Source organism: Melanostigma gelatinosum (assembly GCF_949748355.1).
Source record: "Melanostigma gelatinosum genome assembly, chromosome: 10".
NCBI classification, from domain to species: Eukaryota; Metazoa; Chordata; class Actinopteri; order Perciformes; family Zoarcidae; genus Melanostigma; species Melanostigma gelatinosum.
In genome coordinates this window covers 1230001-1256731 of record NC_136643.1, presented here as the reverse complement: position 1 = coordinate 1256731, position 26731 = coordinate 1230001, and the positions used below count along the sequence as shown (strand labels likewise).

At 47.2% G+C, this 26731-nt stretch overlaps 1 protein-coding gene across 1 annotated transcript in view; it reads left to right on the top strand.

The window, feature by feature from the left end:
• The window catches only part of slc37a1 (solute carrier family 37 member 1), a 41357-nt gene that overhangs the window by 1159 nt on the left and 13467 nt on the right, over positions 1-26731 (top strand). The window contains exons 2-10 of the mRNA XM_079277518.1: positions 3094-3320; positions 7368-7449; positions 17478-17583; positions 18510-18588; positions 19140-19275; positions 20018-20094; positions 22003-22169; positions 23042-23094; positions 26634-26708. Of these exons, the coding sequence (XP_079133644.1) occupies positions 3265-3320; positions 7368-7449; positions 17478-17583; positions 18510-18588; positions 19140-19275; positions 20018-20094; positions 22003-22169; positions 23042-23094; positions 26634-26708 (831 nt within the window). The 5' untranslated portion in view covers positions 3094-3264. The remainder of the gene's footprint in view (positions 1-3093; positions 3321-7367; positions 7450-17477; positions 17584-18509; positions 18589-19139; positions 19276-20017; positions 20095-22002; positions 22170-23041; positions 23095-26633; positions 26709-26731) is intronic.

The window sequence follows — 26731 nt, the reverse complement described above, 5'->3', positions numbered from 1 at the left end:
CGTGATAGTAGTGTGATAGCAGTGTGATAGCAGTGCGATAGCAGTGTGATAGCAGGTGATAGTAGTGTGATAGCAGTGTGATGGTAGTGTGATGGTAGTGTGATGGTAGTGTGATAGCAGTGTGATAGTAGTGTGATAGCAGTGTGATAGTAGTGTGATAGTAGTGTGATGGTAGTGTGATAGCAGTGTGATAGTAGTGTGATAGCAGTGTGATAGCAGTGTGATAGTAGTGTGATAGTAGTGTGATGGTAGTGTGATAGCAGTGTGATAGTAGTGTGATAGTAGTGTGATAGTAGTGTGATAGTAGTGTGATAGCAGTGTGATAGTAGTGTGATAGTAGTGTGATAGCAGTGTGATAGCAGTGCGATAGCAGTGCGATAGCAGGTGATAGTAGTGTGATGGCAGTGTGATGGTAGTGTGATGGTAGTGTGATGGTAGTGTGATAGCAGTGTGATAGTAGTGTGATAGCAGTGTGATAGCAGTGTGATAGTAGTGTGATAGTAGTGTGATGGTAGTGTGATAGCAGTGTGATAGTAGTGTGATAGTAGTGTGATAGTAGTGTGATAGTAGTGTGATAGCAGTGTGATAGCAGTGTGATAGCAGTGTGATGGTAGTGTGATGGTAGTGTGATAGCAGTGTGATAGCAGTGTGATAGTGTGATGGTAGTGTGATGGTAGTGTGATAGCAGTGTGATAGCAGTGTGATAGTAGTGTGATAGCAGTGTGATAGCAGTGTGATAGCAGTGTGATAGTAGTGTGATAGCAGTGTGATAGCAGTGTGATAGTAGTGTGATAGCAGTGTGATAGCAGTGTGATAGTGTGATGGTAGTGTGATGGTAGTGTGATAGCAGTGTGATAGCAGTGTGATAGTAGTGTGATAGCAGTGTGATAGCAGTGTGATAGTAGTGTGATAGCAGTGTGATAGCAGTGTGATAGTGTGATGGTAGTGTGATGGTAGTGTGATAGCAGTGTGATAGCAGTGTGATAGTAGTGTTATAGCAGTGTGATAGCAGTGTGATAGCAGTGTGGTAGTGTGATGGTAGTGTGATGGCAGTGTGATAGCAGTGTGATAGCAGTGTGATAGCAGTGTGATAGTAGTGTGATAGCAGTGTGATAGCAGTGTGATAGCAGTGTGATAGCAGTGTGATAGCAGTGTGATGGTAGTGTGATAGCAGTGTGATAGCAGTGTGATAGTAGTGTGATAGCAGTGTGATAGCAGTGTGATAGTAGTGTGATAGCAGTGTGATAGCAGTGTGATAGTGTGATGGTAGTGTGATGGTAGTGTGATAGCAGTGTGATAGCAGTGTGATAGTAGTGTGATAGCAGTGTGATAGCAGTGTGATAGCAGTGTGGTAGTGTGATGGTAGTGTGATGGCAGTGTGATAGCAGTGTGATAGCAGTGTGATAGTAGTGTGATAGCAGTGTGATAGCAGTGTGATAGCAGTGTGATAGTAGTGTGATAGTAGTGTGATAGCAGTGTGATAGTAGTGTGATAGTAGTGTGATAGCAGTGTGATAGTAGTGTGATAGTAGTGTGATGGTAGTGTGATAGCAGTGTGATAGTAGTGTTAGTAGTGTGATAGCAGTGTGATAGCAGTGTGATAGCAGTGTGATAGCAGTGTGATAGTAGTGTGATGGTAGTGTGATAGTAGTGTGATAGTAGTGTGATAGTAGTGTGATAGCAGTGTGATAGTAGTGTGATAGTAGTGTGATAGCAGTGTGATAGTAGTGTGATAGTAGTGTGATGGTAGTGTGATAGCAGTGTGATAGTAGTGTGATAGTAGTGTGATAGCAGTGTGATAGCAGTGTGATAGCAGTGTGATAGCAGTGTGATAGTAGTGTGATAGTAGTGTGATGGTAGTGTGATAGCAGTGTGATAGTAGTGTGATAGTAGTGTGATAGTAGTGTGATAGTAGTGTGATAGCAGTGTGATAGTAGTGTGATAGCAGGTGATGGCAGTGTGATAGCAGGTGATAGTAGTGCGATGGCAGTGCGATGGCAGTGCGATGACAGTGCGATAGGAGTGTGATAGCAGGTGATGGCAGTGTGATAGCAGGTGATAGTAGTGCGATGGCAGTGCGATGGCAGTGCGATGACAGTGTGATAGGAGTGCGATAGTAGTGTGATGTTTGACTGTGGCCCACAGTGAGAGGCTCTGGTCAAAGATCAAACAACCATCTGAGGCAGCAGGAGCCGGGAGTGACGTCAGAGCAGCAGAGAGGAGCGTGCGCCACGAGCAGCCCAGCTGTGTGCGTGTGAGTGGCTTTGTGACAGTGGACACAACAAGGAAGTGGAGGACATGTCGCGCAACTGAAGGCACAAACAAAGACGAAACCGTCGACTTTCCCTCAAGGTAAGCCCAGCAGCAGGAATGCAGTGTTCGTGGCTCATTGTGATCGGGTAACGTCACGAGACGGACCTAAGGTCTGCGGTTGAACGTTTGATCTAGCCGCGATGTGACCCGCTAGCTGCCGTATTGTTTCACGCATGAGCGGAAAGGTGGTGTCGCTTCTTCTGCTGGTCGGCCGTGTCTCTGTCGACACGTTGTTGAAGGCTGGAGGTGTTGAGCATTATGAGGGAACAGCCTTCGTCCCGACACGAGCGTCTGTCGCTGTTCCCGTCTGAAGGTCCGGATGCTCCGCAGCAAACATCGTGTGGTGTGCCCGGCGGACTGGAGACCAGGCGTGATTTGCTGCGTTCATGTACGGGGAACAGGCACGGAGCAACGGGGTATAGACGAGGCCGGGTGACTCACATGGAATGCAGTTATTTATCTAACCGCCTTGTCAAATTTGGCAAAGTAAGATATATGAACACTGCACTTCCAACAGGAACTGCTGTTCCTGCGGTGTGTGTAGGTGTGAATGTTAGAGTCCTGGTGGGCAGGTGGCCCCTTGCATGGTAGTCCTGTCATCAGGGTGTGAATGGGTGAATGATGACATGTGGTGTTAAAGAGCTTTGAGTGGACGGAACACGAGAAAAGAGAAACACAAGTACAGTCTATGTACCATTACGTTTACCGGTTCCTCTTCTTCTTCCCTCCCTCACCCTCTCTTGTCATCTTCTCAGACTCCTGATTTGTGCTGTCCTTCCAGCTCCAGTGCTCACGACCGTGTATCCTCATGTTGCCGATCTGCACGCAGCTTCCTCTCAGACGGAGATGAGCCACGGCGGGGCCACCGTGTTTGTGTGTACCCCATCAGCCTCCTCAGCGTGAGGCCACACCGGCTGCCCGTCACTGTCACTCTCAATATCCGTGCCCAAACATGGCCTCCGTTCCTCCTGGGATCCGCCTGCTGGTGTCCTTCGACAGGGACCAGTGGTGAGTCTGAACCTGGTTGTGTGTGTTTAAGCGGGTGTAGTCTCTTTACATAGTCTTTACGTAGTTGGTCTTTCCTCTGAGTTTCTGTTTCTGCCAATTTGCCATCAATGTGCAGCTAATGTGAAAGTGTGAATTGTTTGCCAGCTGTTTTAGTCGTTGGCAATCCGTTTATTGAATGTGGATGTGCAGATGTGCTTATTTCATTTAGACTTGTTGAATTTCTCCCCATCCAAAACTATTTCAACAAGATGTCACAGTTAATCGAGATATCATTTATTCCGATATGCCTGTGACATATGGACGTGGGTTACATACGGCGTATAAGAATCATCAGATTCATCTCAATGAAAGGCTGTTATTGTATATCTTTCTTATTGTTAACGTGTCTCATGAAAACTGCAAAACCACCAACGTGTTAGCCCGTCTCTCTTCTTGACGTTCGGTCTTTGGTTGTCAGTAAATCTTTAGAAACAGCTCACACGCGTAGAGGAGGCTGGGCCCTGTAGCTGTTAATCACAAACGTTCCTCCAACAGGATGAAACCGATTCATGTGCTGTACTAGTGAGTACAGTCTTCACACAGTGTTTCCCAAAGGATCGTGTACATTTTAAAGTTAAAAGCATCAATCTGGTGCACTTTGAGAGCAAAGAAAAAAGGATTTTATGCACTTGTATTAGCAGAGGTGAAATGTAACGAATTACATTTAGGCTATTTAAGTTGTATTTAAGTACAACTTTAAGGTACTTGTACTTAATTTGAGTATTTCCATTTCCCGTCTCTTCATCCTTCTAGTCCAGGGATTCCCAAAGTGGGGTGCGCGAGCTGCCTCTAGGGGGTGCGCGAGAGGAAAAGTGTAATGGCGGTCTGATGGTGTAATAATATTAAATATAAAAAAAAAAATGTAATTTTAATTTAAAAACTGTCAGGTGGGACATCTGAAGCTATCAGTCGTAAAAGAGGAGAGGGACAGAGAGAGAGAGAGGAATCGGAGGCGAGGGGAACGGAGAGGTGCGTTGGGGAGAGACCGGGAGAAGAAATCGAGCCAGAGTCAGAGGAAGATGAGACGGAGGAGACCGAAAAGGAGGAAGGGATAGCACAGACACATCGGGAGCACATCGGCCCATCGCGGAGTCAAGGTGAAAAAGAGGAAACGAGAGTGAGCATCAGACTGGGAAAAAAAGAGGAAATATGATGAAAAGTATCTGTGTCTGGGCTTCACTTGGATTGGCAACGCAGATTCCCCAAAGCCACAGTGCGTGGTGTGCAGTGAGGTTCTGGCGAACAGTCTGAAGCTCTTATTTACGTCGCCACCTGAACACCAAGCATGCCAGTGCAAGTCAAAAGCCCCTTACATTGTTTATATCGAAATTGGAGGAGTTACAAAACAGCCAAAAACAACTGGAGTCTCATTCATGTGTTGGTCTATAAATGACGCACTACGGACTTCATATCTGGTTACAGAATAGCGAGAAAGGGGCTACCGCACACAATCACTGAAGACGTGAGCTCACCAGCTGCCAGAGAGATGGTGGAATGTATGATTGGGGAGAAAGAAGCAAAAAAGTTGGTGTGATCCCGGTGTCCAACAACACTGTGTCGCCGCATCGATGCTTTGTCCGAAGACATCCTGTCTACATTAGTCGCTCATTAATTGTAAATTAAATGTGATAATCTGCCTCTGAGCCTGTGCGTGTGTGCTCGCATCAGTATTGCTCTTTAAAAGTGACGCCTTGTGTAACTGAAAGTTATTGAAACTTTGTTGCAGTGTTTCAGGGCGTTTTCACACCTTCAGTTCGTTTGCTTTGTTGCAGTTGCTCCTTTGTTCGGTTTGTGTTCACACTGCAACATTTAACAGCGGACTAAATCTTGTAAACAAATGCCACGCGCGAGCAAACTGTTCTCTCATTGGTCCGATTCTTATGCGGCTATGAAGGCTTAAAAGGCTCTGTTGCTTCTTTTTTTTTTTTTATTATTAGGGGGGGGGTGCGAACCCGGTCGGGATGTAGAAGGGGGTGCGCGGCCTAAAAAGTTTGGGAACCGCTGTTCTAGTCCACTACATCTCAGAGGAATATATTGCACTTTTAACTTCACTACATCTATTTGACAATATTAGTTACTCGTTCGGCTGCTTTGCAGATTCAAACTCTTAATACAAAATATAAATCAAGGAAGAAACTCTGAAGTATGGAGTTTTATATCACCTCGTTATTAAGTAGTTAGAATGAGCTCCAGCTTAAAGAGCCACTTCACCAGCCGTCCGGTACGGAGTCATTGTGAGCGGATGGGAGTGAAATAGCCTCTGATGGAGTCTACGTACTTCATGTTTATGGGGTAATGGCTGCATACCAAACAAAGACCAACACCTGATGAGTCCAATACTGATTAAACCTTGATCAACATGGCACCGGTGGAAGTTTTGAAGCATCATCAATCAGCCGGGCTAAATGAGGATAAGGATGGATATTATGAGGTAGATACATATTTGGTGCAGCTTCAGCACGCAGTGTGGTGTCAGTGACATCTGGGTAGAGCAGCGCCTTACCAGCTGTGTTTCTGTTGTTGTTGTTGTTGTCAGCAACACACTGGAACGTGCTCACACGTCAGCTAGCTGACTCAACTGGTTTCTCTCCAGTCAGCTCACACACACACACACACACACAAGGTCAGGTTGATCAGACTTCCAGTGGTGCTACAACAAGACGTGTAGTGGTGAGCTCCTCAGTCGTTTTTCAAAACTGTAAATGTAGACCACTCCCATGTATTCTGGTTGTGTCCGCAAATTGTACAGTTCTGTGGAAATGTCCATATGGTCATAGTCAAAATTCTGGGCTGTGATACACACACGTCCTGTATGTCACTCTACTTTGGTAACATGTATTTTATTTTTTATTTTATTATAGTTTTTTTTTTATGTTTTAACTATGCTTTTTACCATGTTTTTACTATGTACTGGCTCTGTGGCACTCTGAGATTTAAAAAAATGAAAAGTGCGTTACAAATAAAATACATTATTATTATTTTTTATGACCGCAGATATTGTGTGAAGACGAGACGGCTATCTGCTGAAAGTGTTGCTATCAGCTTGTAAGAAGGCTATCATGAAGAGATGGCGCAAGGCAGAACCACCAGCACAATGGACGGCTGAATGAAATGTATGATGTGGAACTGTTCACTCACAGGAGAAGAGCTCAAGAGGAGCGATGTCGTGAGGAATGGATGATGTTTACATGTCAACGATAAGACAGGAAGAGAACCCCGGAATGTGTCTCAGGAGTTATCCTCTTCTTAGCCGCACAGATCAAATCAGAACACACAACACGGCGGATATCCTGCATGTATGAAGCTCAGAAGGGTGTGACATTGACAGCTGTTAATGATGTTTGGCTTCGTCAGGAATACAGATCGCTTTGTCAACGTTAATATAGCAGCAAACAGCTATTGTCTGTGAATGATGACATGTAGTGTTAAAGTGCTTTGAGTTGTCGAAAAGACTAGAAAATATACAAGTACAGTCCATTTACCTTTTATTTTTATTAGATTTGTTTTGTTTTGTCTCTTTGTGGATTTAATAATTCATTCTCTTTGTGTGTATGGTTCATGTTAAAGGCTGTTTGTATGTGCATGAATCCCCGTCTGTGTGGGTGTGTGTGTGGTGGAAATGAAGGTATTTCCTTGAGAGAAATCAAAAGTATCTTAAGCTTTCTGTATTTATTACAGGATAAGATGTAGGAAAGATGATGTAAAGCATTCAAACAAACTGATCTAACGTGCATAAACAGCTCCAACAGGTTAAACAGAGTCGTAGTCACTCTACAATCAGCCGGCTCACTCTGGTTCTCATGAGAACCAGAGTGAGCCGGAGACTGTTTGTTGGCTCATGAGACGTATTGTTGGCAATGAAGGAGACTACAAGCGTGATCTGTGTCCTGTCCCCCCCTCACCTCACACTGACAGGACATGCTGGTTCCCCTCTGAGGGTCAGACGGGGGGATCTGTTCTCTGGTCCTTCAGCGCTCACTGCTGCCCTCTTGTGTTTCCTCTCTGCAGGTACAGAGCTCTCACTTTCCTCCTCACCTTCCTGCTCTACACCAGCTTCCACCTCTCCAGGAAGCCCATTAGCATCGTCAAGGTAACGAATGCTCATGGTTATTGTACACTCAATGCTTCACAGGCCTGGCATCAGAGGCCCCCCTAGGGACAGGAGCTCAACATGCTGTGATACATTGCATTGGAAAATTGTTGTGCAATTCTCATTTTGTGTATTGGAATATGTATTTGTCCCTATTGGATAAACATGACATGCATCTGCATCCACACAAACAGCAACACGCCCTGAGCCAGTTCCCCTGACGCTGATGCATCCCCAGTCTAAAAGTGAACACTATTAAGATGAGCCTGCCATTGATGAGCTTATTTGGAGGCTAGACTTAAGCTTAGTACGGGGAATTAGCCTTCTGTGTTTAACCGCCGCTGTCCATTAAAGGGATAACATTGTGAAGTATGAAGAACTGTGGCAACACATACCAGAGCAGCAGTTCTGCTACCAGCTTCAGCAATGACACCATAGTAACCTGCGCCTCAAGCAGGGAGCTGAGGAGGATATCCATTCTACAGATGGACCTGTGCATGTCAGCGTTGTGTGTGTACCCACTCTACCTGCATGACAGTGCTGTGACGAGTGCACGCACAGCAACTGTGGAGCATGAAGGGGATCGTTAGTTTTCTTTAAAGTGTGGTTGTATGAGGAACTCATCCATCAGCGTGTTACCCGTCGGTGTTAGGTGACTTTTGTTAGGTGTCTATCATACGTTCTGCTGACGCCCCGTCCACAGCAGTACGTGGCTTTGCTCCCGTGGTGGTAGAGTGAGTCGTCTCTGGTCACATGGCGTGTGAGAGGGGCAGTTAGCCTCAGCACCAGCTGACATAGAGGACTCTTTTCTGGGCTCAGCTCTTGGGTTTGGAGGGCTTTGGAGTGGAGGATTTAAGGTGGTTAGAACATGCGAGTGCTCTCTTTTGAATGTTGACTATCAGTGGGCCTAATTCTGCTCTACATGGTGTTTCTGTGTACGTGTGAAATGTAACTTTTCTACTATGTCCAGCTGTTGTAGTCCTTGCTCAGCAGGTCGTCAGCATAAAACAAACTCTTCACCTCTCTTAGGAGGGAGAGGCCACACGAAGAAGTCTGTGAGAGAGCCTTCATGCCAAACAGAGTCGAGAGCATCCTAGAAACAAGTCAATATCTCACCATTGGTTTGTGTTTGTTCGTTCAAATGTGAAGAATCTGTCTGTGGTGTGGTGTTTTGGCACAAAATATCGATACCAAGTATCAATATGTATTATACAAACTGTAGTGACTTTAACAATATCCCCTTTTTTATATATTAAAGTCACGGTGGGGGCGAACGGGTGAACTTGTTCGGACGCGTGTTCCACAAACATTCCAATGTCTTTCTTTCGATCCGTTGATCCTTTTATTTAAACACCTATTGGCACCGTAACAGAATATAGGATACCTTACTTGGACACGACAACACGTTGACACGTTGACACGGTCAAAAACTGTGAGCTTCCCTTCCGCACACACACCTGGTCCTCATTACCAGGCACTTACATATATGCACATTTAACTCAATGTGCCACCCACTGTTCAATGTCAGAACTGCATGCGTTTCCCTCAAAGACAAAATAAACCAACAAAACTACATTATGGCTCCAACACAAACTTTTAATATTGCAATTAGGGATGTCGGGAGTAACTGCGGTTGTTTAAGTCACAGTTTCATCACCATGAATAGAAAGAGCTACTGTATCGATGGTGTCCTGACTCCTGCACTGAGACATGTTGATGGTGTCCTCTCCAGTCGGTCACGTAACGTGTGTGTGCGTGTCTGTGTGCGTGTGCGTGTCTGTGTGCGTGCGTGTCTGTGTGCGTGTGTGTGTGTGCGCGTGTGCGTGCGTGTGTCTGTGTGCGCGTGCGTGCGTGTGTGCGTGCGCGTGTGCGTGCGTGTGTCTGTGTGTGTGTGCCCTTTGTTTTGTGTGTTTGAGGGTCTTGCTCACCTGAAGCTTTGCAGTAAACATTTCAGAGGAAACTAACATTGCAACATTGTATCTGGTATGAAGTGAGTGAAATCAGCAGTGAGATCATTGTGGATACTAATGAGCAGAGAGTCATGTGACCTCAGTAGTTACAGATCAAGTGTGTGTTTGAATGGTCAACAGCAGCTGTAACAGTGACAGCAGCAGCTGTTGTAACGGAGAAGGTTCCATTGAGTTCTACTGTTGAGCCTTCAAGCTCCATTCAGGAGAAATGAGCATCTGACCAAAGTAAATGATGATATTATCATTATCTCACAGCAACATAAATACATATTAGAGAGTAATGAGCTGTTTAACTGATAATACGTCATTCAATTTCATGCAAATCACCACTATAGATGACAAACAAAATATAATAAAATAAAAGGAAACTGTGAATAATATATATTTTAGTTCATTGTTATTACCATTAGAAATGGACTGAAGTGAGATGAACCAAGTCAAAATGTTATCTCATTCGATAAAACAGATAATAGAGGGTCATTTATTTATTACTGCATAATTTGCAGTAATAAATTGCAATATATCGCAATGTTTGATATCACAACACTCGCAATAATATCACCACTTAAATACCGTGATAATAACGTATCGGGACTTAAGTATCGTGATATGACATAACGGGCAGGGCTGGGTTCTTTGGTTCCTGATGTTTTCAGGAACATCACACTCTCTCTGTATCACTCTCTCTCTCTCACTCTCTGTCTCTCTCACTCTCACTCTCTGTCTCTCTCTTACTCTTTCTATCTCTGTATCTCTCACTCTCTCTCTGTCTCTCTCTCTGTATTTCTCACTCACTTTCTCTCTCACTCTCTGTCTCTCTCTCTGTATCTCTCTCACTCTCACTTTCACTCTCTGTCTCTCTCTCTGTATCTCTCACTCTCACTTTCTCTCTCACTCTCTGTCTCTCTCTCACTCTCTGTCTCTCTCTCTCTCTGTATCTCTCTCACTCTCACTTTCTCTCTCACTCTCTGTCTCTCTCTCTCTCTGTATCTCTCTCACTCTCACTTTCTCTCTCACTCTCTGTCTCTCTCTTACTCTCTGTCTCGCTCTTACTCTCTCTCTCACTCTCTGTCTCTCTCTTACTCTCTCTCTCACTCTCTCTCACTCTCTGTCGCTCTTACTCTCTCTGTCTCTCTCACTCTCTGTCTCACTTTCTCTCTCACTCTCTGTCTCTCTCTTACTCTCTCTCTCACTCTGTCTCTCTCTTACTCTCTCTCTCACTCTCTGTCTCTCTCTTACTCTCTCTCTCACTCTCACTCTCTGTCTCTCTCTCTCTCTCTCTCTCTCTGAGTGGAAGGAGGTGTGCGGAGCTGCAGGAGCGGGTTTTGAGAGCGATAATTAACGATTTTTCGACATTTTTCTTCACTGGCTAATGTTGGGTATGATAGTGTAGTGGGGTGTGCAGGGTTCACAGGGTTTTTTTGTGTACTTTTATTTGTTTTTTGGGTCTTTTTGAGCGGATTGCAGCCGGGCAGCAGGTGCTGTCGGCGTGCTAAACGCTAGCATGCGCCTGACGGAGCTAACCAGGGAACACGGCGTGAAGATCCCGCCGCTGTTCGGGTGTTCGGTGGAGGAGATCAGCCTGGCAGTGGGTGAGATTGTCGGCCACAGCCACGTGAAGTCCGCAGCGCGGATGAACAGCGCTGTGGTCATCTTTCTGGACAGCATAGAAACTGCGGAAGTGGTGTTGATGAACGGGATCTCTGTGGGTGAACACTTCCTGCCCACGTATGCTCTCGCCTCACCGGAGGTGAAAGTCACTGTGTCCAACGTGCCGCCATTCATAACGGGCGCTGCCATCGTCAAAGAGCTGTCCAAACATGGGAAGGTGGTGTCTCCGGTTAGGAGGGTGTCCTCTGGATTTCAGTCTCCGCTGTTGCAGCACGTGGTGTCTCACAGGAGACATGTCTTCATGATCCCCAGCAACAGGAGCAGAGTGGTCAACCTCAGCTTCAAGATCACTGTGGACGACTTTGACTACGTCATCTTTGCAAAGACGAACGATTTTAAATGTTACAGCTGTGGGAGAGAAGGACATCTGAGCAGAGCTTGTCCTGGGGAACACGGCTCAAACAAAGACCAGAACCAGAGAGGTACTGAGGACAGAGGACAAGCAGGGCGGACAAGAGGGAACAAGTGGAGCACAGGAGGTCAGGGTGGAGGAGACGGGTGGGGCTCAGGAGGTGAGGGTGGAGGAGACGGGTGAGGCTCAGGAGGTGAGAGTGGAGGTGACGGGTGGGGCTCAGGAGGTGGGAGTGGAGGAGACGGGTGGGGTACAGGAGGTGAGAGTGGAGGAGACGAGTGGGGCTCAGGAGGTGAGGGTGGAGAAGACGGGTGGGGCTCAGGAGGGGAGAGTGGAGGTGAAGGGTGGGGCTCAGGAGGTGAGAGTGGAGGTGACAGGTGGGGTACAGCAGGTGAGGGAGAGTACTGGAGGACAGGTGGAGGCAGGTAGGGAGGTGGACATGGAAGCAGACGAGGAGCAGCTCAAGGCCCCTCAGCTGAAGAGGAAACAGAGAGGAGACAGAGGAAGCTCACAGGCCAAGAAAGTGGCAACTACAGACAGTGGAGGAGCAGCCGAGTGTGAGTCCAGGCCGGAAGAGGACCCTGAGTCCGGTTGGGAGGACTCTGAGTCCAGTCAGGAGGAGAACTCTGCTGTAAACAGTGAGCCCTCTACACACGGTGCTGGCAGCTCTCGGGGCTCTGGAGGCTACAGCGTGGAGGAGATAAAGGAGTTTCTGAGGAGGAGTAAGAACGTGAGAAAAGTCAGAGTGGAGGACTACCTCTCTGACAAGGAGAAGCTCTCCAGCTCTGCTAGATCTCACATGAGGAGCAAGGACAGAGGAGGTCTCACGAAGCAGGAAGGATACAGACTAAAGAAAATAGTTCACAAAGTGAACAAAGAACTGGACAAAGTGGGCGCTAAGTGAGAGTCAGATCTCAGCCTACAGACAATTAAAGTCACGTTTATGTTTGATGGACCGTATTTGTTGAACCGTTTTAAATGATAACGTATCGTGTTCAGGAAAAAAGTTGAACTGATTGTAAAAGTTTAAAAATGTAAATAAAGTGTTTTTGTAAAATCAAAATCTCTTACTCTCTCTCTCTCTCTCTGTCTCTCTCTTACTCTCTCTCTCACTTTCTCTCTCACTCTCACTCTCTCTGTCTCTCTCTGTCTCTCTCTGTCTCTCTCTCTGTCTCTCTCTCTGTCTCTCTCTCTCTGAGTGGAAGGAGGTGTGCGGAGCTGCAGGAGCGGGGTTTTGAGAGCGATAATTAACGACTTTTCGACATTTTTCTTCACTGGCTAATGTTGGGTATGATAGTGTAGTGTTGGGTATGATAGTGTAGTGTTGGGTATGATAGTGTAATGTTGGGTATGATAGTGTAGTGTTGGGTATGATAGTGTAGTGTTGGGTATGATAGTGTAATGTTGGGTATGATAGTGTAATGTTGGGTATGATAGTGTAATGTTGGGTATGATAGTGTAATGTTGGGTATGATAGTGTAATGTTGGGTATGATAGTGTAATGTTGGGTATGATAGTGTAGTGTTGGGTATGATAGTGTAATGTTGGGTATGATAGTGTAATGTTGGGTATGATAGTGTAGTGTTGGGTATGATAGTGTAATGTTGGGTATGATAGTGTAATGTTGGGTATGATAGTGTAATGTTGGGTATGATAGTGTAATGTTGGGTATGATAGTGTAATGTTGGGTATGATAGTGTAATGTTGGGTATGATAGTGTAATGTTGGGTATGATAGTGTAGTGTTGGGTATGATAGTGTAGTGTTGGGTATGATAGTGTAATGTTGGGTATGATAGTGTAATGTTGGGTATGATAGTGTAGTGTTGGGTATGATAGTGTAATGTTGGGTATGATAGTGTAATGTTGGGTATGATAGTGTAATGTTGGGTATGATAGTGTAGTGTTGGGTATGATAGTGTAATGTTGGGTATGATAGTGTAGTGTTGGGTATGATAGTGTAATGTTGGGTATGATAGTGTAGTGTTGGGTATGATAGTGTAGTGTTGGGTATGATAGTGTAATGTTGGGTATGATAGTGTAATGTTGGGTATGATAGTGTAATGTTGGGTATGATAGTGTAGTGTTGGGTATGATAGTGTAATGTTGGGTATGATAGTGTAGTGTTGGGTATGATAGTGTAATGTTGGGTATGATAGTGTAGTGTTGGGTATGATAGTGTAATGTTGGGTATGATAGTGTAGTGTTGGGTATGATAGTGTAATGTTGGGTATGATAGTGTAGTGTTGGGTATGATAGTGTAATGTTGGGTATGATAGTGTAGTGTTGGGTATGATAGTGTAATGTTGGGTATGATAGTGTAGTGTTGGGTATGATAGTGTAGTGTTGGGTATGATAGTGTAATGTTGGGTATGATAGTGTAATGTTGGGTATGATAGTGTAGTGTTGGGTATGATAGTGTAATGTTGGGTATGATAGTGTAGTGTTGGGTATGATAGTGTAATGTTGGGTATGATAGTGTAGTGTTGGGTATGATAGTGTAATGTTGGGTATGATAGTGTAGTGTTGGGTATGATAGTGTAATGTTGGGTATGATAGTGTAATGTTGGGTATGATAGTGTAATGTTGGGTATGATAGTGTAATGTTGGGTATGATAGTGTAGTGTTGGGTATGATAGTGTAGTGTTGGGTATGATAGTGTAATGTTGGGTATGATAGTGTAATGTTGGGTATGATAGTGTAGTGTTGGGTATGATAGTGTAGTGTTGGGTATGATAGTGTAATGTTGGGTATGATAGTGTAATGTTGGGTATGATAGTGTAGTGTTGGGTATGATAGTGTAGTGTTGGGTATGATAGTGTAATGTTGGGTATGATAGTGTAATGTTGGGTATGATAGTGTAGTGTTGGGTATGATAGTGTAATGTTGGGTATGATAGTGTAATGTTGGGTATGATAGTGTAGTGTTGGGTATGATAGTGTAGTGTTGGGTATGATAGTGTAATGTTGGGTATGATAGTGTAGTGTTGGGTATGATAGTGTAATGTTGGGTATGATAGTGTAATGTTGGGTATGATAGTGTAGTGTTGGGTATGATAGTGTAATGTTGGGTATGATAGTGTAGTGTTGGGTATGATAGTGTAATGTTGGGTATGATAGTGTAGTGTTGGGTATGATAGTGTAGTGTTGGGTATGATAGTGTAATGTTGGGTATGATAGTGTAATGTTGGGTATGATAGTGTAATGTTGGGTATGATAGTGTAATGTTGGGTATGATAGTGTAATGTTGGGTATGACAGTGTAATGTTGGGTATGACAGTGTAATGTTGGGTATGATAGTGTAATGTTGGGTATGACAGTGTAATGTTGGGTATGATAGTGTAATGTTGGGTATGATAGTGTAATGTTGGGTATGACAGTGTAATGTTGGGTATGACAGTGTAATGTTGGGTATGACAGTGTAATGTTGGGTATGACAGTGTAATGTTGGGTATGATAGTGTAATGTTGGGTATGACAGTGTAATGTTGGGTATGACAGTGTAATGTTGGGTATGACAGTGTAATGTTGGGTATGATAGTGTAATGTTGGGTATGACAGTGTAATGTTGGGTATGATAGTGTAATGTTGGGTATGACAGTGTAATGTTGGGTATGATAGTGTAATGTTGGGTATGATAGTGTAATGTTGGGTATGACAGTGTAATGTTGGGTATGACAGTGTAATGTTGGGTATGATAGTGTAATGTTGGGTATGATAGTGTAATGTTGGGTATGATAGTGTAATGTTGGGTATGATAGTGTAGTGTTGGGTATGATAGTGTAGTGTTGGGTATGATAGTGTAATGTTGGGTATGATAGTGTAATGTTGGGTATGATAGTGTAGTGTTGGGTATGATAGTGTAATGTTGGGTATGATAGTGTAATGTTGGGTATGACAGTGTAATGTTGGGTATGATAGTGTAGTGTTGGGTATGATAGTGTAATGTTGGGTATGACAGTGTAATGTTGGGTATGATAGTGTAATGTTGGGTATGATAGTGTAGTGGGGTGTGCAGGGTTCACGGGTTTTTTTTGTGTACTTTTATCTGTTTTTTGGGTCTTTTTGAGCGGAGTGCAGCCGGGCAGCAGGTGCTGTCGGCGTGCTAAACGCTAGCATGCGCCTGACAGAGCTAACCAGGGAACACGGCGTGAAGATCCCGCCGCTGTTCGGGTATTGGGTGGAGGAGATCAGCCTGGCAGTGGGTGAGATTGTCGGCCACAGCCACGTGAAGTCCGCAGCGCGGATGAACAGCGCTGTGGTCATCTTTCTGGACAGCATAGAAACTGCGGAAGTGGTGTTGATGAACGGGATCTCCGTGGGTGAACACTTCCTGCCCACGTATGCTCTCGCCTCACCAGAGGTGAAAGTCACTGTGTCCAACGTGCCGCCATTCATAAAGAGCGAGGCCATCATCAAAGAGCTGTCCAAACATGGGAAGGTGGTGTCTCCGGTTAGGAGGGTGTCCTCTGGATTTCAGTCTCCGCTGTTGCAGCACGTGGTGTCTCACAGGAGACATGTCTTCATGATCCCCAGCAACAGGAGCAGAGTGGTCAACCTCAGCTTCAAGATCACTGTGGACGACTTTGACTACGTCATCTTTGCAAAGACGAACGATTTTAAATGTTACAGCTGTGGGAGAGAAGGACATCTGAGCAGAGCTTGTCCTGGGGAACACGGCTCAAACAAAGACCAGAACCAGAGAGGTACTGAGGACAGAGGACAAGCAGGACGGACAAGAGGGAACAAGTGGGGCACAGGAGGCGAGGGTGGAGGAGACGGGTGGGGCTCAGGTGGTGAGAGTGGAGGAGACAGGTGTGGAGGCGAGAGTGGAGGAGGCGGGTGGGGTACAAGCGGTGAGGGTGGGGTACAGGAGTTGAGAGCGGAGGTGACGGGTGGGCTACAGGAGGTGAGAGCGGAGGTGACGGGTGGGGTACAGGAGGTGAGAGCGGAGGTGACGGGTGGGGTACAGGAGGTGAGGAAGGACGGGGCAAGTGAGGTCCAGCAGGTGAGGGAGAGTATTGGAGGACAGGTGGAGGCAGGTAGGGAGGTGGCCATGGAAGCAGACGAGGAGCAGCTCAAGGCCCCTCAGCTGAAGAGGAAACAGAGAGGAGACAGAGGAAGCTCACAGGCGAAGAAAGTGGCAACTACAGACAGTGGAGGAGCAGCCGAGTGTGAGTCCAGGCCGGAAGAGGACCCTGAGTCCGGTTGGGAGGACTCTGAGTCCAGTATGAAGGAGAACTCTGCTGTGAACAGTGAACCCTCTACACACGGTGCTGGCAGCTCTCGGGGCTCTGGAGGCTACAGCGTGGAGGAGATAAAGGAGTTTCTGAGGAGGAGTAAGAACGTGAGAAAAGTCAGAGTGGAGGACTACCTCTCTGACAAGGAGCAGCTCTCCAGCTCTGCCAGATCTCACATGAGGAGCAAGGACAGAGGAGGTCTCACGAAGCAGGAAGGATACAGACTAAAGAAAATAGTTCACAAAGTGAACGGGTGACGGGTGGGGTACAGGAGGTGAGGAAGGACGGGGCAAGTGAGGTCCAGCAGGTGAGGGAGAGACTGAGATCTGACTCTGTTGTCCAGAGTCAGATCTCAGCCTGCAGACAATTAAAGACACGGTTATGTTTGTTGGACCTTATTTGGTTAACCGTTTTAAATGATAACGTATCGTGTTGTTCAGAAAAGAATTCGTTTTGTTTTGAGTAACAGTAGAACTCTGTAAATGGAACTTAACACAAACAAATGAAGAGATATTTAAACCTCTCTCTCTCTCTGTCTCTCTCTCTCTGTCTCTCTCTCTGTCTCTCTCTGTCTCTCACTCTCACTCTCTGTCTCTCTCTCACTGTCTCTCTCTCTCTCTCTCTCTCTCTCTCTCTCTTTCTCTGTTTTCATAGTTGGATGCTAATTAGTGACTTATTATATCAATATATATCCGTTTGATTCCCGTCTGAAGTGCGATGGGTGTGGACAGGATGGAATGTGTCCAGTGTGGTGTTTCCTCTCTGTCTGATTGCTGCTCTCCTTGTTGTGTGTTGACAGAGTGAGCTCCATAGGAACTGCTCAGCAGCCAATGAGCTCTCCACCATGGCGTCCTCCTCGCTGCCGTCTCTCCACTCAGGCACAGACTGTAGCTGGAAGCCTTTTGGTTCGTATCTGCTGGACTCCTCACATTTGACCATTCTGGGGGTTTCAGAGAATGACAGAGTTCTGGTGTACTCTTAGTCAGTGGTCTTGACATGTTCTTGTCAATCGGTGTCCATATCAACATTGAGGTTACCATTGAGTTCAATTATGACTGCAACTAAATTAAAATTTAATTAAATTTAGAATCTGAGAGTAGGCTGGGTCTATCAAACCATCCTAAATAACAGGCCACTCAAGTGCCGATGACTGTAAAGAGGACATTAGGCATGCGGATGAGACTTTAACATTCCCAAAACACTTTAGTACACGTGTTGCTCGTGTGCCATTGGTCTGTTGTCCCTCTAGCACCCACACGTTGGCTAGAAATGTGTAAATAGAACTGATTACATAATAATGAATGAATGAATGAATGAATTTTATTTATAGAGCGCTTTTCACAGACATAACATCACAAAGTGCTTAAACAGAACAGACATTTAAAAGCATAAAAAACACAATGTGACCCTAGGGCCAATAAATTACATACACAGAGAAAAATAAAATAAAAATTAAAACATATTTTAAGAGCAGGTCTAGGACATGGGTTTTTACACAAACGCCAGCCTAAACAGGTGGGTTTTGAGCTGGCTTTTAAAAGTATCCACAGTATCTGCGAGGCGCAGAGTTGCAGGCAGAGCATTCCAGAGGGGCCACTGCCTCAAAGGCTCGGTCACCACGGCTCTTACATCGTGTGCGTGGGACAGAAGACCTAGAGCGTTTGACCTGAGACCTAATAATACAAATATAATGTCCAGAGCATGTAGCAGTGTGTTCTCCTCAGCTGTGCTCATGGAAGAACGTGGAAGCATCAGGACCAATAAACACAGCTGAGGATAAAGTAAAGCTGATCTACTGTCCCTAACTATCCAACTCTTCTCTCTATTCTAGATAAAAGCAACTACAAGCAGCTGCTGGGAGCCATGGACTACTCCTTCCTCTGTGCCTATGCAGTGGGGATGTACTTCAGGTAAGACCGTTGTGTTCAGAGGTGAAGAATACATTTACCAAACTTTGTGAATGTAAGAAAAGGATATCGATACGATAAACTACAAAGTCATTATGTCAGAAATCAGTGACTCTTCCTGCTAGCTTAAGCAAGCCCAGCTGATAACACACCCAGATAACACACCCAGGTCCAGATTTATTTTAGCTGTTCTTACGATAACATTCAGTCTCGTCATGTGACCAACAAGAGAGCGCTCACGAAGCACAAACCTCCACCAAGACAAGAGTGCACCATGTTAATACGTTTTAAGTTGATTTAAAGAAAGTATTCCATTACACAGTGTTGCTTAGTCCTGTGGAGCTCGTGCAGTTAGTTTCACTCCAGATACTTTGTGCAGCTGCTGGACCTGGACCACCACTGTGAACTAATCACTGGTCCTGTGCTTTCAATGCAGTGTTTGAGATCTCCTGCTACCTCACAGACAAACGGACACAACTCAAACATGTAGTCCTCCCTTGTTGATGAGAACAAGTTGTTGGTTAATGTGATGTCACCACTGTGTGCCCGTGCAGCGGCATCATCGGAGAGCGCGTGCCCATCCGACTGTACCTGACCGTGGGCATGCTGACCAGCGGCCTGTTCACCTGCCTCTTTGGACTGGGTTACGTCTACAACATTCACAACCTGGGCTTCTACATATTTGTCCAGGTGAGACACAATATTTCATCCTGAAGAACACTTTTGTCTCTGAGGACCACAGGGATGGAGCGTGTTGTCCATAGTGCCTACAGTAGATGGCGGGCGACACGCCCCGAGTTTGGAGAAACACACTTTGTGTTTTTAGCCCCAGAAGAAGATGAATGAATAACTCCAAACACAGAGAGTATCACAGATGGATGTCGTCACACAGAGAGACGTGTACACGTACTTAATCACAGGTTAATATACTGGGGGGGGGGGGGGATCTCCAGGCACCTCACGATGCGAGGTGATCAGTGGGTGAGGGGCGGCATAGCGCTGTACCCCCCCCCCCCCCCCCTCAGTGGGTGAGGGGCGGCCAGGAGAAGAAGTGAAACGCTTCCATCTGTTCGCTTTTCAGCTCGGAGGTGCAGTCGGATTGTATCCATATCACCAAAGCTCTGCTCGTGTTTAGCCTCGTGTAGAACGTAAACGAGACGCTCATGCATTGTGCGTGTTGCGTTCAGGGGCATCCGTATGGAACGGACAGCCCGGTGTCACAGAACTGTTACAGGCGATCATAACGTTGACAATTGAGTTTTAAGTTTCCGATTATTGAGTTTTCTGCATCAAGTCATAATCGTTCAAGAGAGAACTGTAATGCATCTAAGAATCCATCATATATATATAATTGCCACAGGCTCACACCCATCATTTGTTCAGCCATGTTTCTAATACCTCACTGTCCTCATTCATCCTCTTGTGGTTCTAGGTGGCCAACGGCTTGGTCCAAACCACTGGCTGGCCCAGTGTAGTGACCTGCATCAGCAACTGGTTTGGAAAAGGAAGGTACGGTCGAGTCATTCCTCAAGTCTTTTTCGGCAGCGTCTCAGGTGTTTGCTTTAAACAGTGAGCGATCATTAAGACCAGCTCTGAAGCACGACGGGAAGATGGCGACCCCGTGTCTCTGGATATAATTCTACTTTGTTTTAGTGTTATTTAAGTGATGCTTTTTAAAGGGGTTCTAGGTGCTACATCCTGCCACAAAATACAGCTGTTGGTTCTGACTAGGATCTCATCTAGCACTGGTGAAAAAGACTTAACTTAATAACTGTTATCTATCTGACTAACGGTGAGACACCACAGGATCTCACTATCAGGTACTGGGTAACGAACACCCACACTGGATTCTCTTCACTTCACACAGGTTTATTTGCGTCACACAGATTACAAGCAAAGCAGAGTTGTTCCAGGATCAACTAACTCCACAATAGAAATGTACATCATGTTATACTCTCACTCTGTCCCAGGTCTGGTAACGTATCGGTCCCTAGAGACCCTCCCCAGGTTCCTGTCTCCCTGTCTCTAGGCTCCTACATAGACATGCAAAGACGTGCACTCCATCAGCAGTCTCCCGGCCGGCATTCTCTGAATCCACCCCCTGGATATGCTGCTCTCACACGCAGGCCTCTGGGCCTCTGGGCTTACCAGCCTCATCCCAAGGGACCAGCCAAACATCCTCATTAACCTTTCGTGATGATTTGTACATCCAGTCTCCTAACGTATCCCCTGGTCGCCATGTATCACAGCCCTCTGTGTACTTATCTCCTGATGTTGTCTACACCCGACATCGGTGGGCGCTGCACTGATTGTTGTCTGACAGCTCTACAAAGAGTGAACTTTTCTTTCAGACTTAGACATATGGTTGACAGGAATGCATTACCTTGGTACCTGCTTCCTCCTGCTGTGCTTCTCATTGGTGTAATGAGGTTCAGGGCTCCCTTTTAACCCAGAACACTCTGTCGTCTGTTGAACCATGAATGTGTCTGCTCTGCCTCAGTGGAATGTACTCCTTCTACTGTTTCTATGCTTGTTTGTATTCATGTTTGGAAAAGAATGATTTCAAATGATTGTATGACTTGTATTTTGATCTGTTTTATTCTGACAGCCATCTTAAGAACAACTGGAGTATCATTATGAAAGTTAACTGAGATCATTCATTTGGATTGTAATTCATAGTTAATACATTCATCAGTTGAAATGACTGAATGACTTAGTTTATGAATGAGTTTCACACAATAACAGTAACAGAGATCAATAATATCACAGTGGAGGAAGAAGCAAAAAGCCAACTGGGCTTATTTGAAGCCTCGACCTTTATAACATATAATATTAATATATAATATTAAAATGTCACAATATTACAGAGAAACAGCTGGATATTAACAAAAGTATTAAACCCATAGGACGACATATGGCCATGAAGGAGGAGATTGTGAAAGTCACTAACCCTGATGTCTGTCTGTCTCTGTCTGTCTCTCTGTCTCTCTGTCTGTCTCTCTGACTGTCTCTGTCTATCTGTCTGTCTGTCTCTCTGTCTGTCTGTCTGTCTGTCTGTCTGTCTGACTGTCTCTCTGTCTGTCTCTCTCTCTGTCTGTCTCTCTGTCTGTCTGTCTCTCTGTCTCTCTGTCTGTCTCTCTGACTGTCTCTGTCTATCTGTCTGTCTGTCTGTCTGTCTCTGTCTGTCTCTCTGTCTCTCTGTCTGTCTCTCTGACTGTCTCTGTCTATCTGTCTGTCTGTCTCTCTGACTGTCTCTGTCTCTCTGACTGTCTGTCTCTATGACTGTCTCTCTGTCTGTCTGTCTGTCTGTCTGTCTGTCTGTCTGTCTGTCTGTCTGTCTGTCTGTCTGTCTGTCTGTCTGACTGTCTCTCTGTCTGTCTGACTGTCTCTCTGTCTGTCTGTCTGTCTCTCTGTCAGGCGTGGACTCATCATGGGGCTGTGGAACTCTCACACCTCAGTGGGAAACATCCTGGGCTCTCTGATCGCCGGCTACTGGGTGTCCTCCAACTGGGGCCTGTCCTTCATCGTACCGGGGATCATCATCGCAGTCATGGGCGTCGTCTGCTTCCTCTTCCTCATTGAGCGTGAGTACAGCCTCCCCATTGGCTGGAGGGCTTCTACAAGTGGTCGCCAGGCTGGCACCACTTTGCAGTTATAGTCAGCTGAAAGGTGCAAGATACCAGATTGGGAGCGTTTCTATTTCCTCATCATCTCTCAACATGGCGGCGCCTGCGCTGGTGGCTCGTAGCTCACACTGCGGAGCGAACAGTGTTTACCTGAGGGGGGTGCCACACTTCCACGATGACACGGACGGTTGGGACGGCGTTATCAGCTGTAGCTGCCATATGAGAGCAGTGCAGCGCTAATCATGCACGTACATGCACATACATGCACTAAAAGCATGCACGGCCGGCCCGACTTGTTCAACAAAGCAATAAGAAGCTCGGAACAACACGTACCGAGGGAGACGGACTCAGGTCGACCTGGTTCTTTGTCAGTTGAATCACTTTGAACCTTCGTTAGTGATGTTATGTCTGTAGTTTGAAACAATACTTTACTTGCTTCGCTGTTCTCTCTAACAGATGCTTGTGCACATGCGAGTCAACGCACCAGCGGTGTGAGAAGCCCTCTGAGGCTGATTTGTGATTCGTGAGTTTGGGCGATACAAAATGAATTGAATTGTCTGGTTCCGGTTCTAATGCAGAGCCCGACTCATTGTGTATGATGGCACTGAATGCACTTTCTCAAAGACATTATGTTCCCCAAGTTAAGTGAGTCTCCATTGACAGTGCTAATTCTCACACTAGTGTTTGTACAAAGAACATGTTTTAATTCTGTAGCTCGCTTTCCGTCGCAGTGTTTTCCTCACTTTGCCGGCTCACTGAAGGAAAGAAGGCGCTCTTAGCAAGACTTCAAGGAGCATCATTCACTTCATGGCATCTTTTTCCCTCTCCAGATCCAGATGACCTGAAAAGCGTGCATGCTCAAAGTTCTTCTCCAGGCAAGAGTGTGAGTACAACAGAGTTCTTCCTGTTTCTTTCTTCAGGTCAAGGAAACACAATCGCCACATTTCTTTGTATTTCATTGTCTTGATTCTTTTGAAAGCTTGTATTTCATATGAGCCATGTGCATCCTGTAGTGCCTTAGTGTGTCTCAATTCAGGATGCACACCCATTGCTGGATTGTTGTGGAATGAAATAGGATTATGCGTTCTACAAATAGGTGACAAATGGAAGGAAAAGCCTTAACAAAGGACCAGAGGAGCATAATGCAGGTGCTTGTACACAGATCACGAGGGCTGAAAGTCCCCACACCTCACCCCAGCTGAAGAGCGACGTGAGGATCACTGCCCTCTGCTGGACTCTGTGGGTAATACGGTCCTCTAGTGTTCACAGGATTATTTAGACTAAATACTTCAAATAGTACTGCAGCTGCTAACAACTAGAGCATGTTGGGTGTTCCGCTGGCATCCCCACGGTCTGACGTCCCAACCTGACACGCTGGACCTGAGCGCCGGCCAGCTGAATGATCTGATTCAGGGAGTTGCATCAGCAGCGGGCATGTCTCGAGCCACCATGGGCTCTCGCCATGTGTGCCCCCGCCCTCACAGTTGGGCTCTCACTCTCAGTTCAGCCATCATTTGGCGTTTGCTCGCCCTCAGAGGAACGCTGAGGCGAAGCGTAACAACAGCTCTGAAGGAGCGAGCGGCGACAGATGGAGCACCCGTGGCTCCTTCTGCCTCGCCTTCTCGTTGCCTCGCCTTCTCGTTGCCTCGCCTTCTCGTTGCCTCGCCTTCTCGTTGCCGCCTCGCCTTCTCGGTGCCTCGCCTTCTCGTTGCCGCCTCGCCTTCTCGGTGCCTCGCCTTCTCGGTGCCTCGCCTTCTCGTTGCCTCGCCTTCTCGGTGCCTCGCCTTCTCGGTGCCTCGCCTTCTCGGTCCCTCGCCTTCTCGGTGCCTCGCCTTCTCGGTGCCTCGCCTTCTCGTTGCCGCCTCGCCTTCTCGTTGCCGCCTCGCCTTCTCGTTGCCTCGCCTTCTCGTTGCCTCGCCTTCTCGTTGCCTCGCCTTCTCGTTGCCGCCTCGCCTTCTCGTTGCCGCCTCGCCTTCTCGTTGCCTCGCCTTCTCGTTGCCTCGCCTTCTCGTTGCCTCGCCTTCTCGTTGCCTCGCCTTCTCGTTGCCGCCTCGCCTTCTCGGTGCCTCGCCTTCTCGTTGCCTCGCCTTCTCGTTGCCTCGCCTTCTCGTTGCCTCGCCTTCTCGTTGCCTCGCCTTCTCGTTGCCGCCTCGCCTTCTCGGTGCCTCGCCTTCTCGTTGCCGCCTCGCCTTCTCGGTGCCTCGCCTTCTCGGTGCCTCGCCTTCTCGTTGCCTCGCCTTCTCGGTGCCTCGCCTTCTCGGTGCCTCGCCTTCTCGTTGCCTCGCCTTCTCGTTGCCGCCTCGCCTTCTCGTTGCCTCGCCTTCTCGTTGCCGCCTCGCCTTCTCGTTGCCGCCTCGCCTTCTCGTTGCCGCCTCGCCTTCTCGTTGCCTCGCCTTCTCGTTGCCTCGCCTTCTCGTTGCCTCGCCTTCTCGGTGCCTCGCCTTCTCGGTGCCTCGCCTTCTCGGTGCCTCGCCTTCTCGTTGCCTCGCCTTCTCGTTGCCTCGCCTTCTCGTTGCCTCGCCTTCTCGTTGCCTCGCCTTCTCGTTGCCTCGCCTTCTCGTTGCCTCGCCTTCTCGTTGCCGCCTCGCCTTCTCGTTGCCGCCTCGCCTTCTCGGTGCCTCGCCTTCTCGTTGCCGCCTCGCCTTCTCGGTGCCTCGCCTTCTCGGTGCCTCGCCTTCTCGTTGCCTCGCCTTCTCGGTGCCTCGCCTTCTCGTTGCCGCCTCGCCTTCTCGGTGCCTCGCCTTCTCGGTGCCTCGCCTTCTCGTTGCCTCGCCTTCTCGGTGCCTCGCCTTCTCGGTGCCTCGCCTTCTCGTTGCCTCGCCTTCTCGTTGCCGCCTCGCCTTCTCGTTGCCTCGCCTTCTCGTTGCCGCCTCGCCTTCTCGTTGCCTCGCCTTCTCGTTGCCGCCTCGCCTTCTCGTTGCCTCGCCTTCTCGTTGCCTCGCCTTCTCGTTGCCTCGCCTTCTCGGTGCCTCGCCTTCTCGGTGCCTCGCCTTCTCGGTGCCTCGCCTTCTCGTTGCCTCGCCTTCTCGTTGCCTCGCCTTCTCGTTGCCTCGCCTTCTCGTTGCCTCGCCTTCTCGTTGCCTCGCCTTCTCGTTGCCGCCTCGCCTTCTCGTTGCCGCCTCGCCTTCTCGGTGCCTCGCCTTCTCGTTGCCTCGCCTTCTCGTTGCCTCGCCTTCTCGGTGCCTCGCCTTCTCGGTGCCTCGCCTTCTCGGTGCCTCGCCTTCTCGGTGCCTCGCCTTCTCGGTGCCTCGCCTTTCTGGTTCTTTCCAGGGAGTGGAACTTGAGTGTGTGGATGTTTCATGGAGGAGGAAACTACTCAGTATTATGGGCTGTACCTCTCATCCCCTGCACAACACACTGAAGTCACGTAGGAGCTCCTTCAGCCGTAGCCTGACACCACGCGATGCACCACAGACCTGCCTCTTCTACCGGCAGCCATCAAACGATATACAACGTCCACCTTCAGCTGAAACAAAAACCACATGTGCAATATTACATTTCAACATCATGTGCAATATCACTTTTTATTACTTTCAATGTAATTGACAATGTCTCTCTCATTATCATGCACCATATTACTTTTCTATTCTAGTTTCTGTGAGGCCTTACTGTCCGTATCCCTTCTGACACACTTTATATTGTTACTCATCTTTTGTTGTTGCAGATTTTTGTATCTTAGTTGATTTTTTTCACGATATTTACTCTTCTTTTACTCGAGTGTTCATATGTGTTTACATATTTGAATCTTCGTTCCCTTCAGGATAAGTGAAGTTGTATCTTGTCCTCTTACCTTATCTGGAGCACTCCTCTCTGAAGGATGCTTGTGCACCTTCGGAAATGTGCATAAGCATCGCCGGCCAATCAGGTCGTGCCTAACCAAATACTTGCAGACCCCACAGTGCATAAGGCAGCACACCCAGCTGCTTACCAGGCCCCCCTCAACACACACCCACCCATTTCATCATTCCAGCCAGCACAGACCTTCAACAGAAGACATGTGCAAGAGATAGAACAGCATGACCAGCGCCCACGCCGCCGCAATACCCATGTCCTCCACTCGTTGCTTGTAGAATGTGTGCGGGCCACAGTGGGACACACGGGCCACAGTGGCCACAGTGGGTGAGGGCCTCTTTCCACCTGCCTATAGGTGTCTATAGGACCAGCCACACCATTCCCGCAGCATTTGAATCGGTGTTCAGCTTGTCTGATGGGGCCGTGTGCTCAATACAACATGCCAACTGGGAAAAGTAGATGTAGCTTTGCCTCTCTGTCCCCCACATGGGGTGGAAGACAAGAGGCAGCCAGCTCCTGATGCCCAAAACACCTTTGGTGAACTCCAAACATCTTCTCTGATTTATCCTTTAAAGCCTGAAAGAATGTGGAACATGTGTGAATAAATGATCGGTTCTTCTCTTCAAGCAGGCTCCAGCCAACAGTTGGAATGGTGTGAATGGACACACGGAGGTGTATCTGCAATACAAGGACAACAAAACCCAGGTGTGTGTCACCGTGTGTGTGTG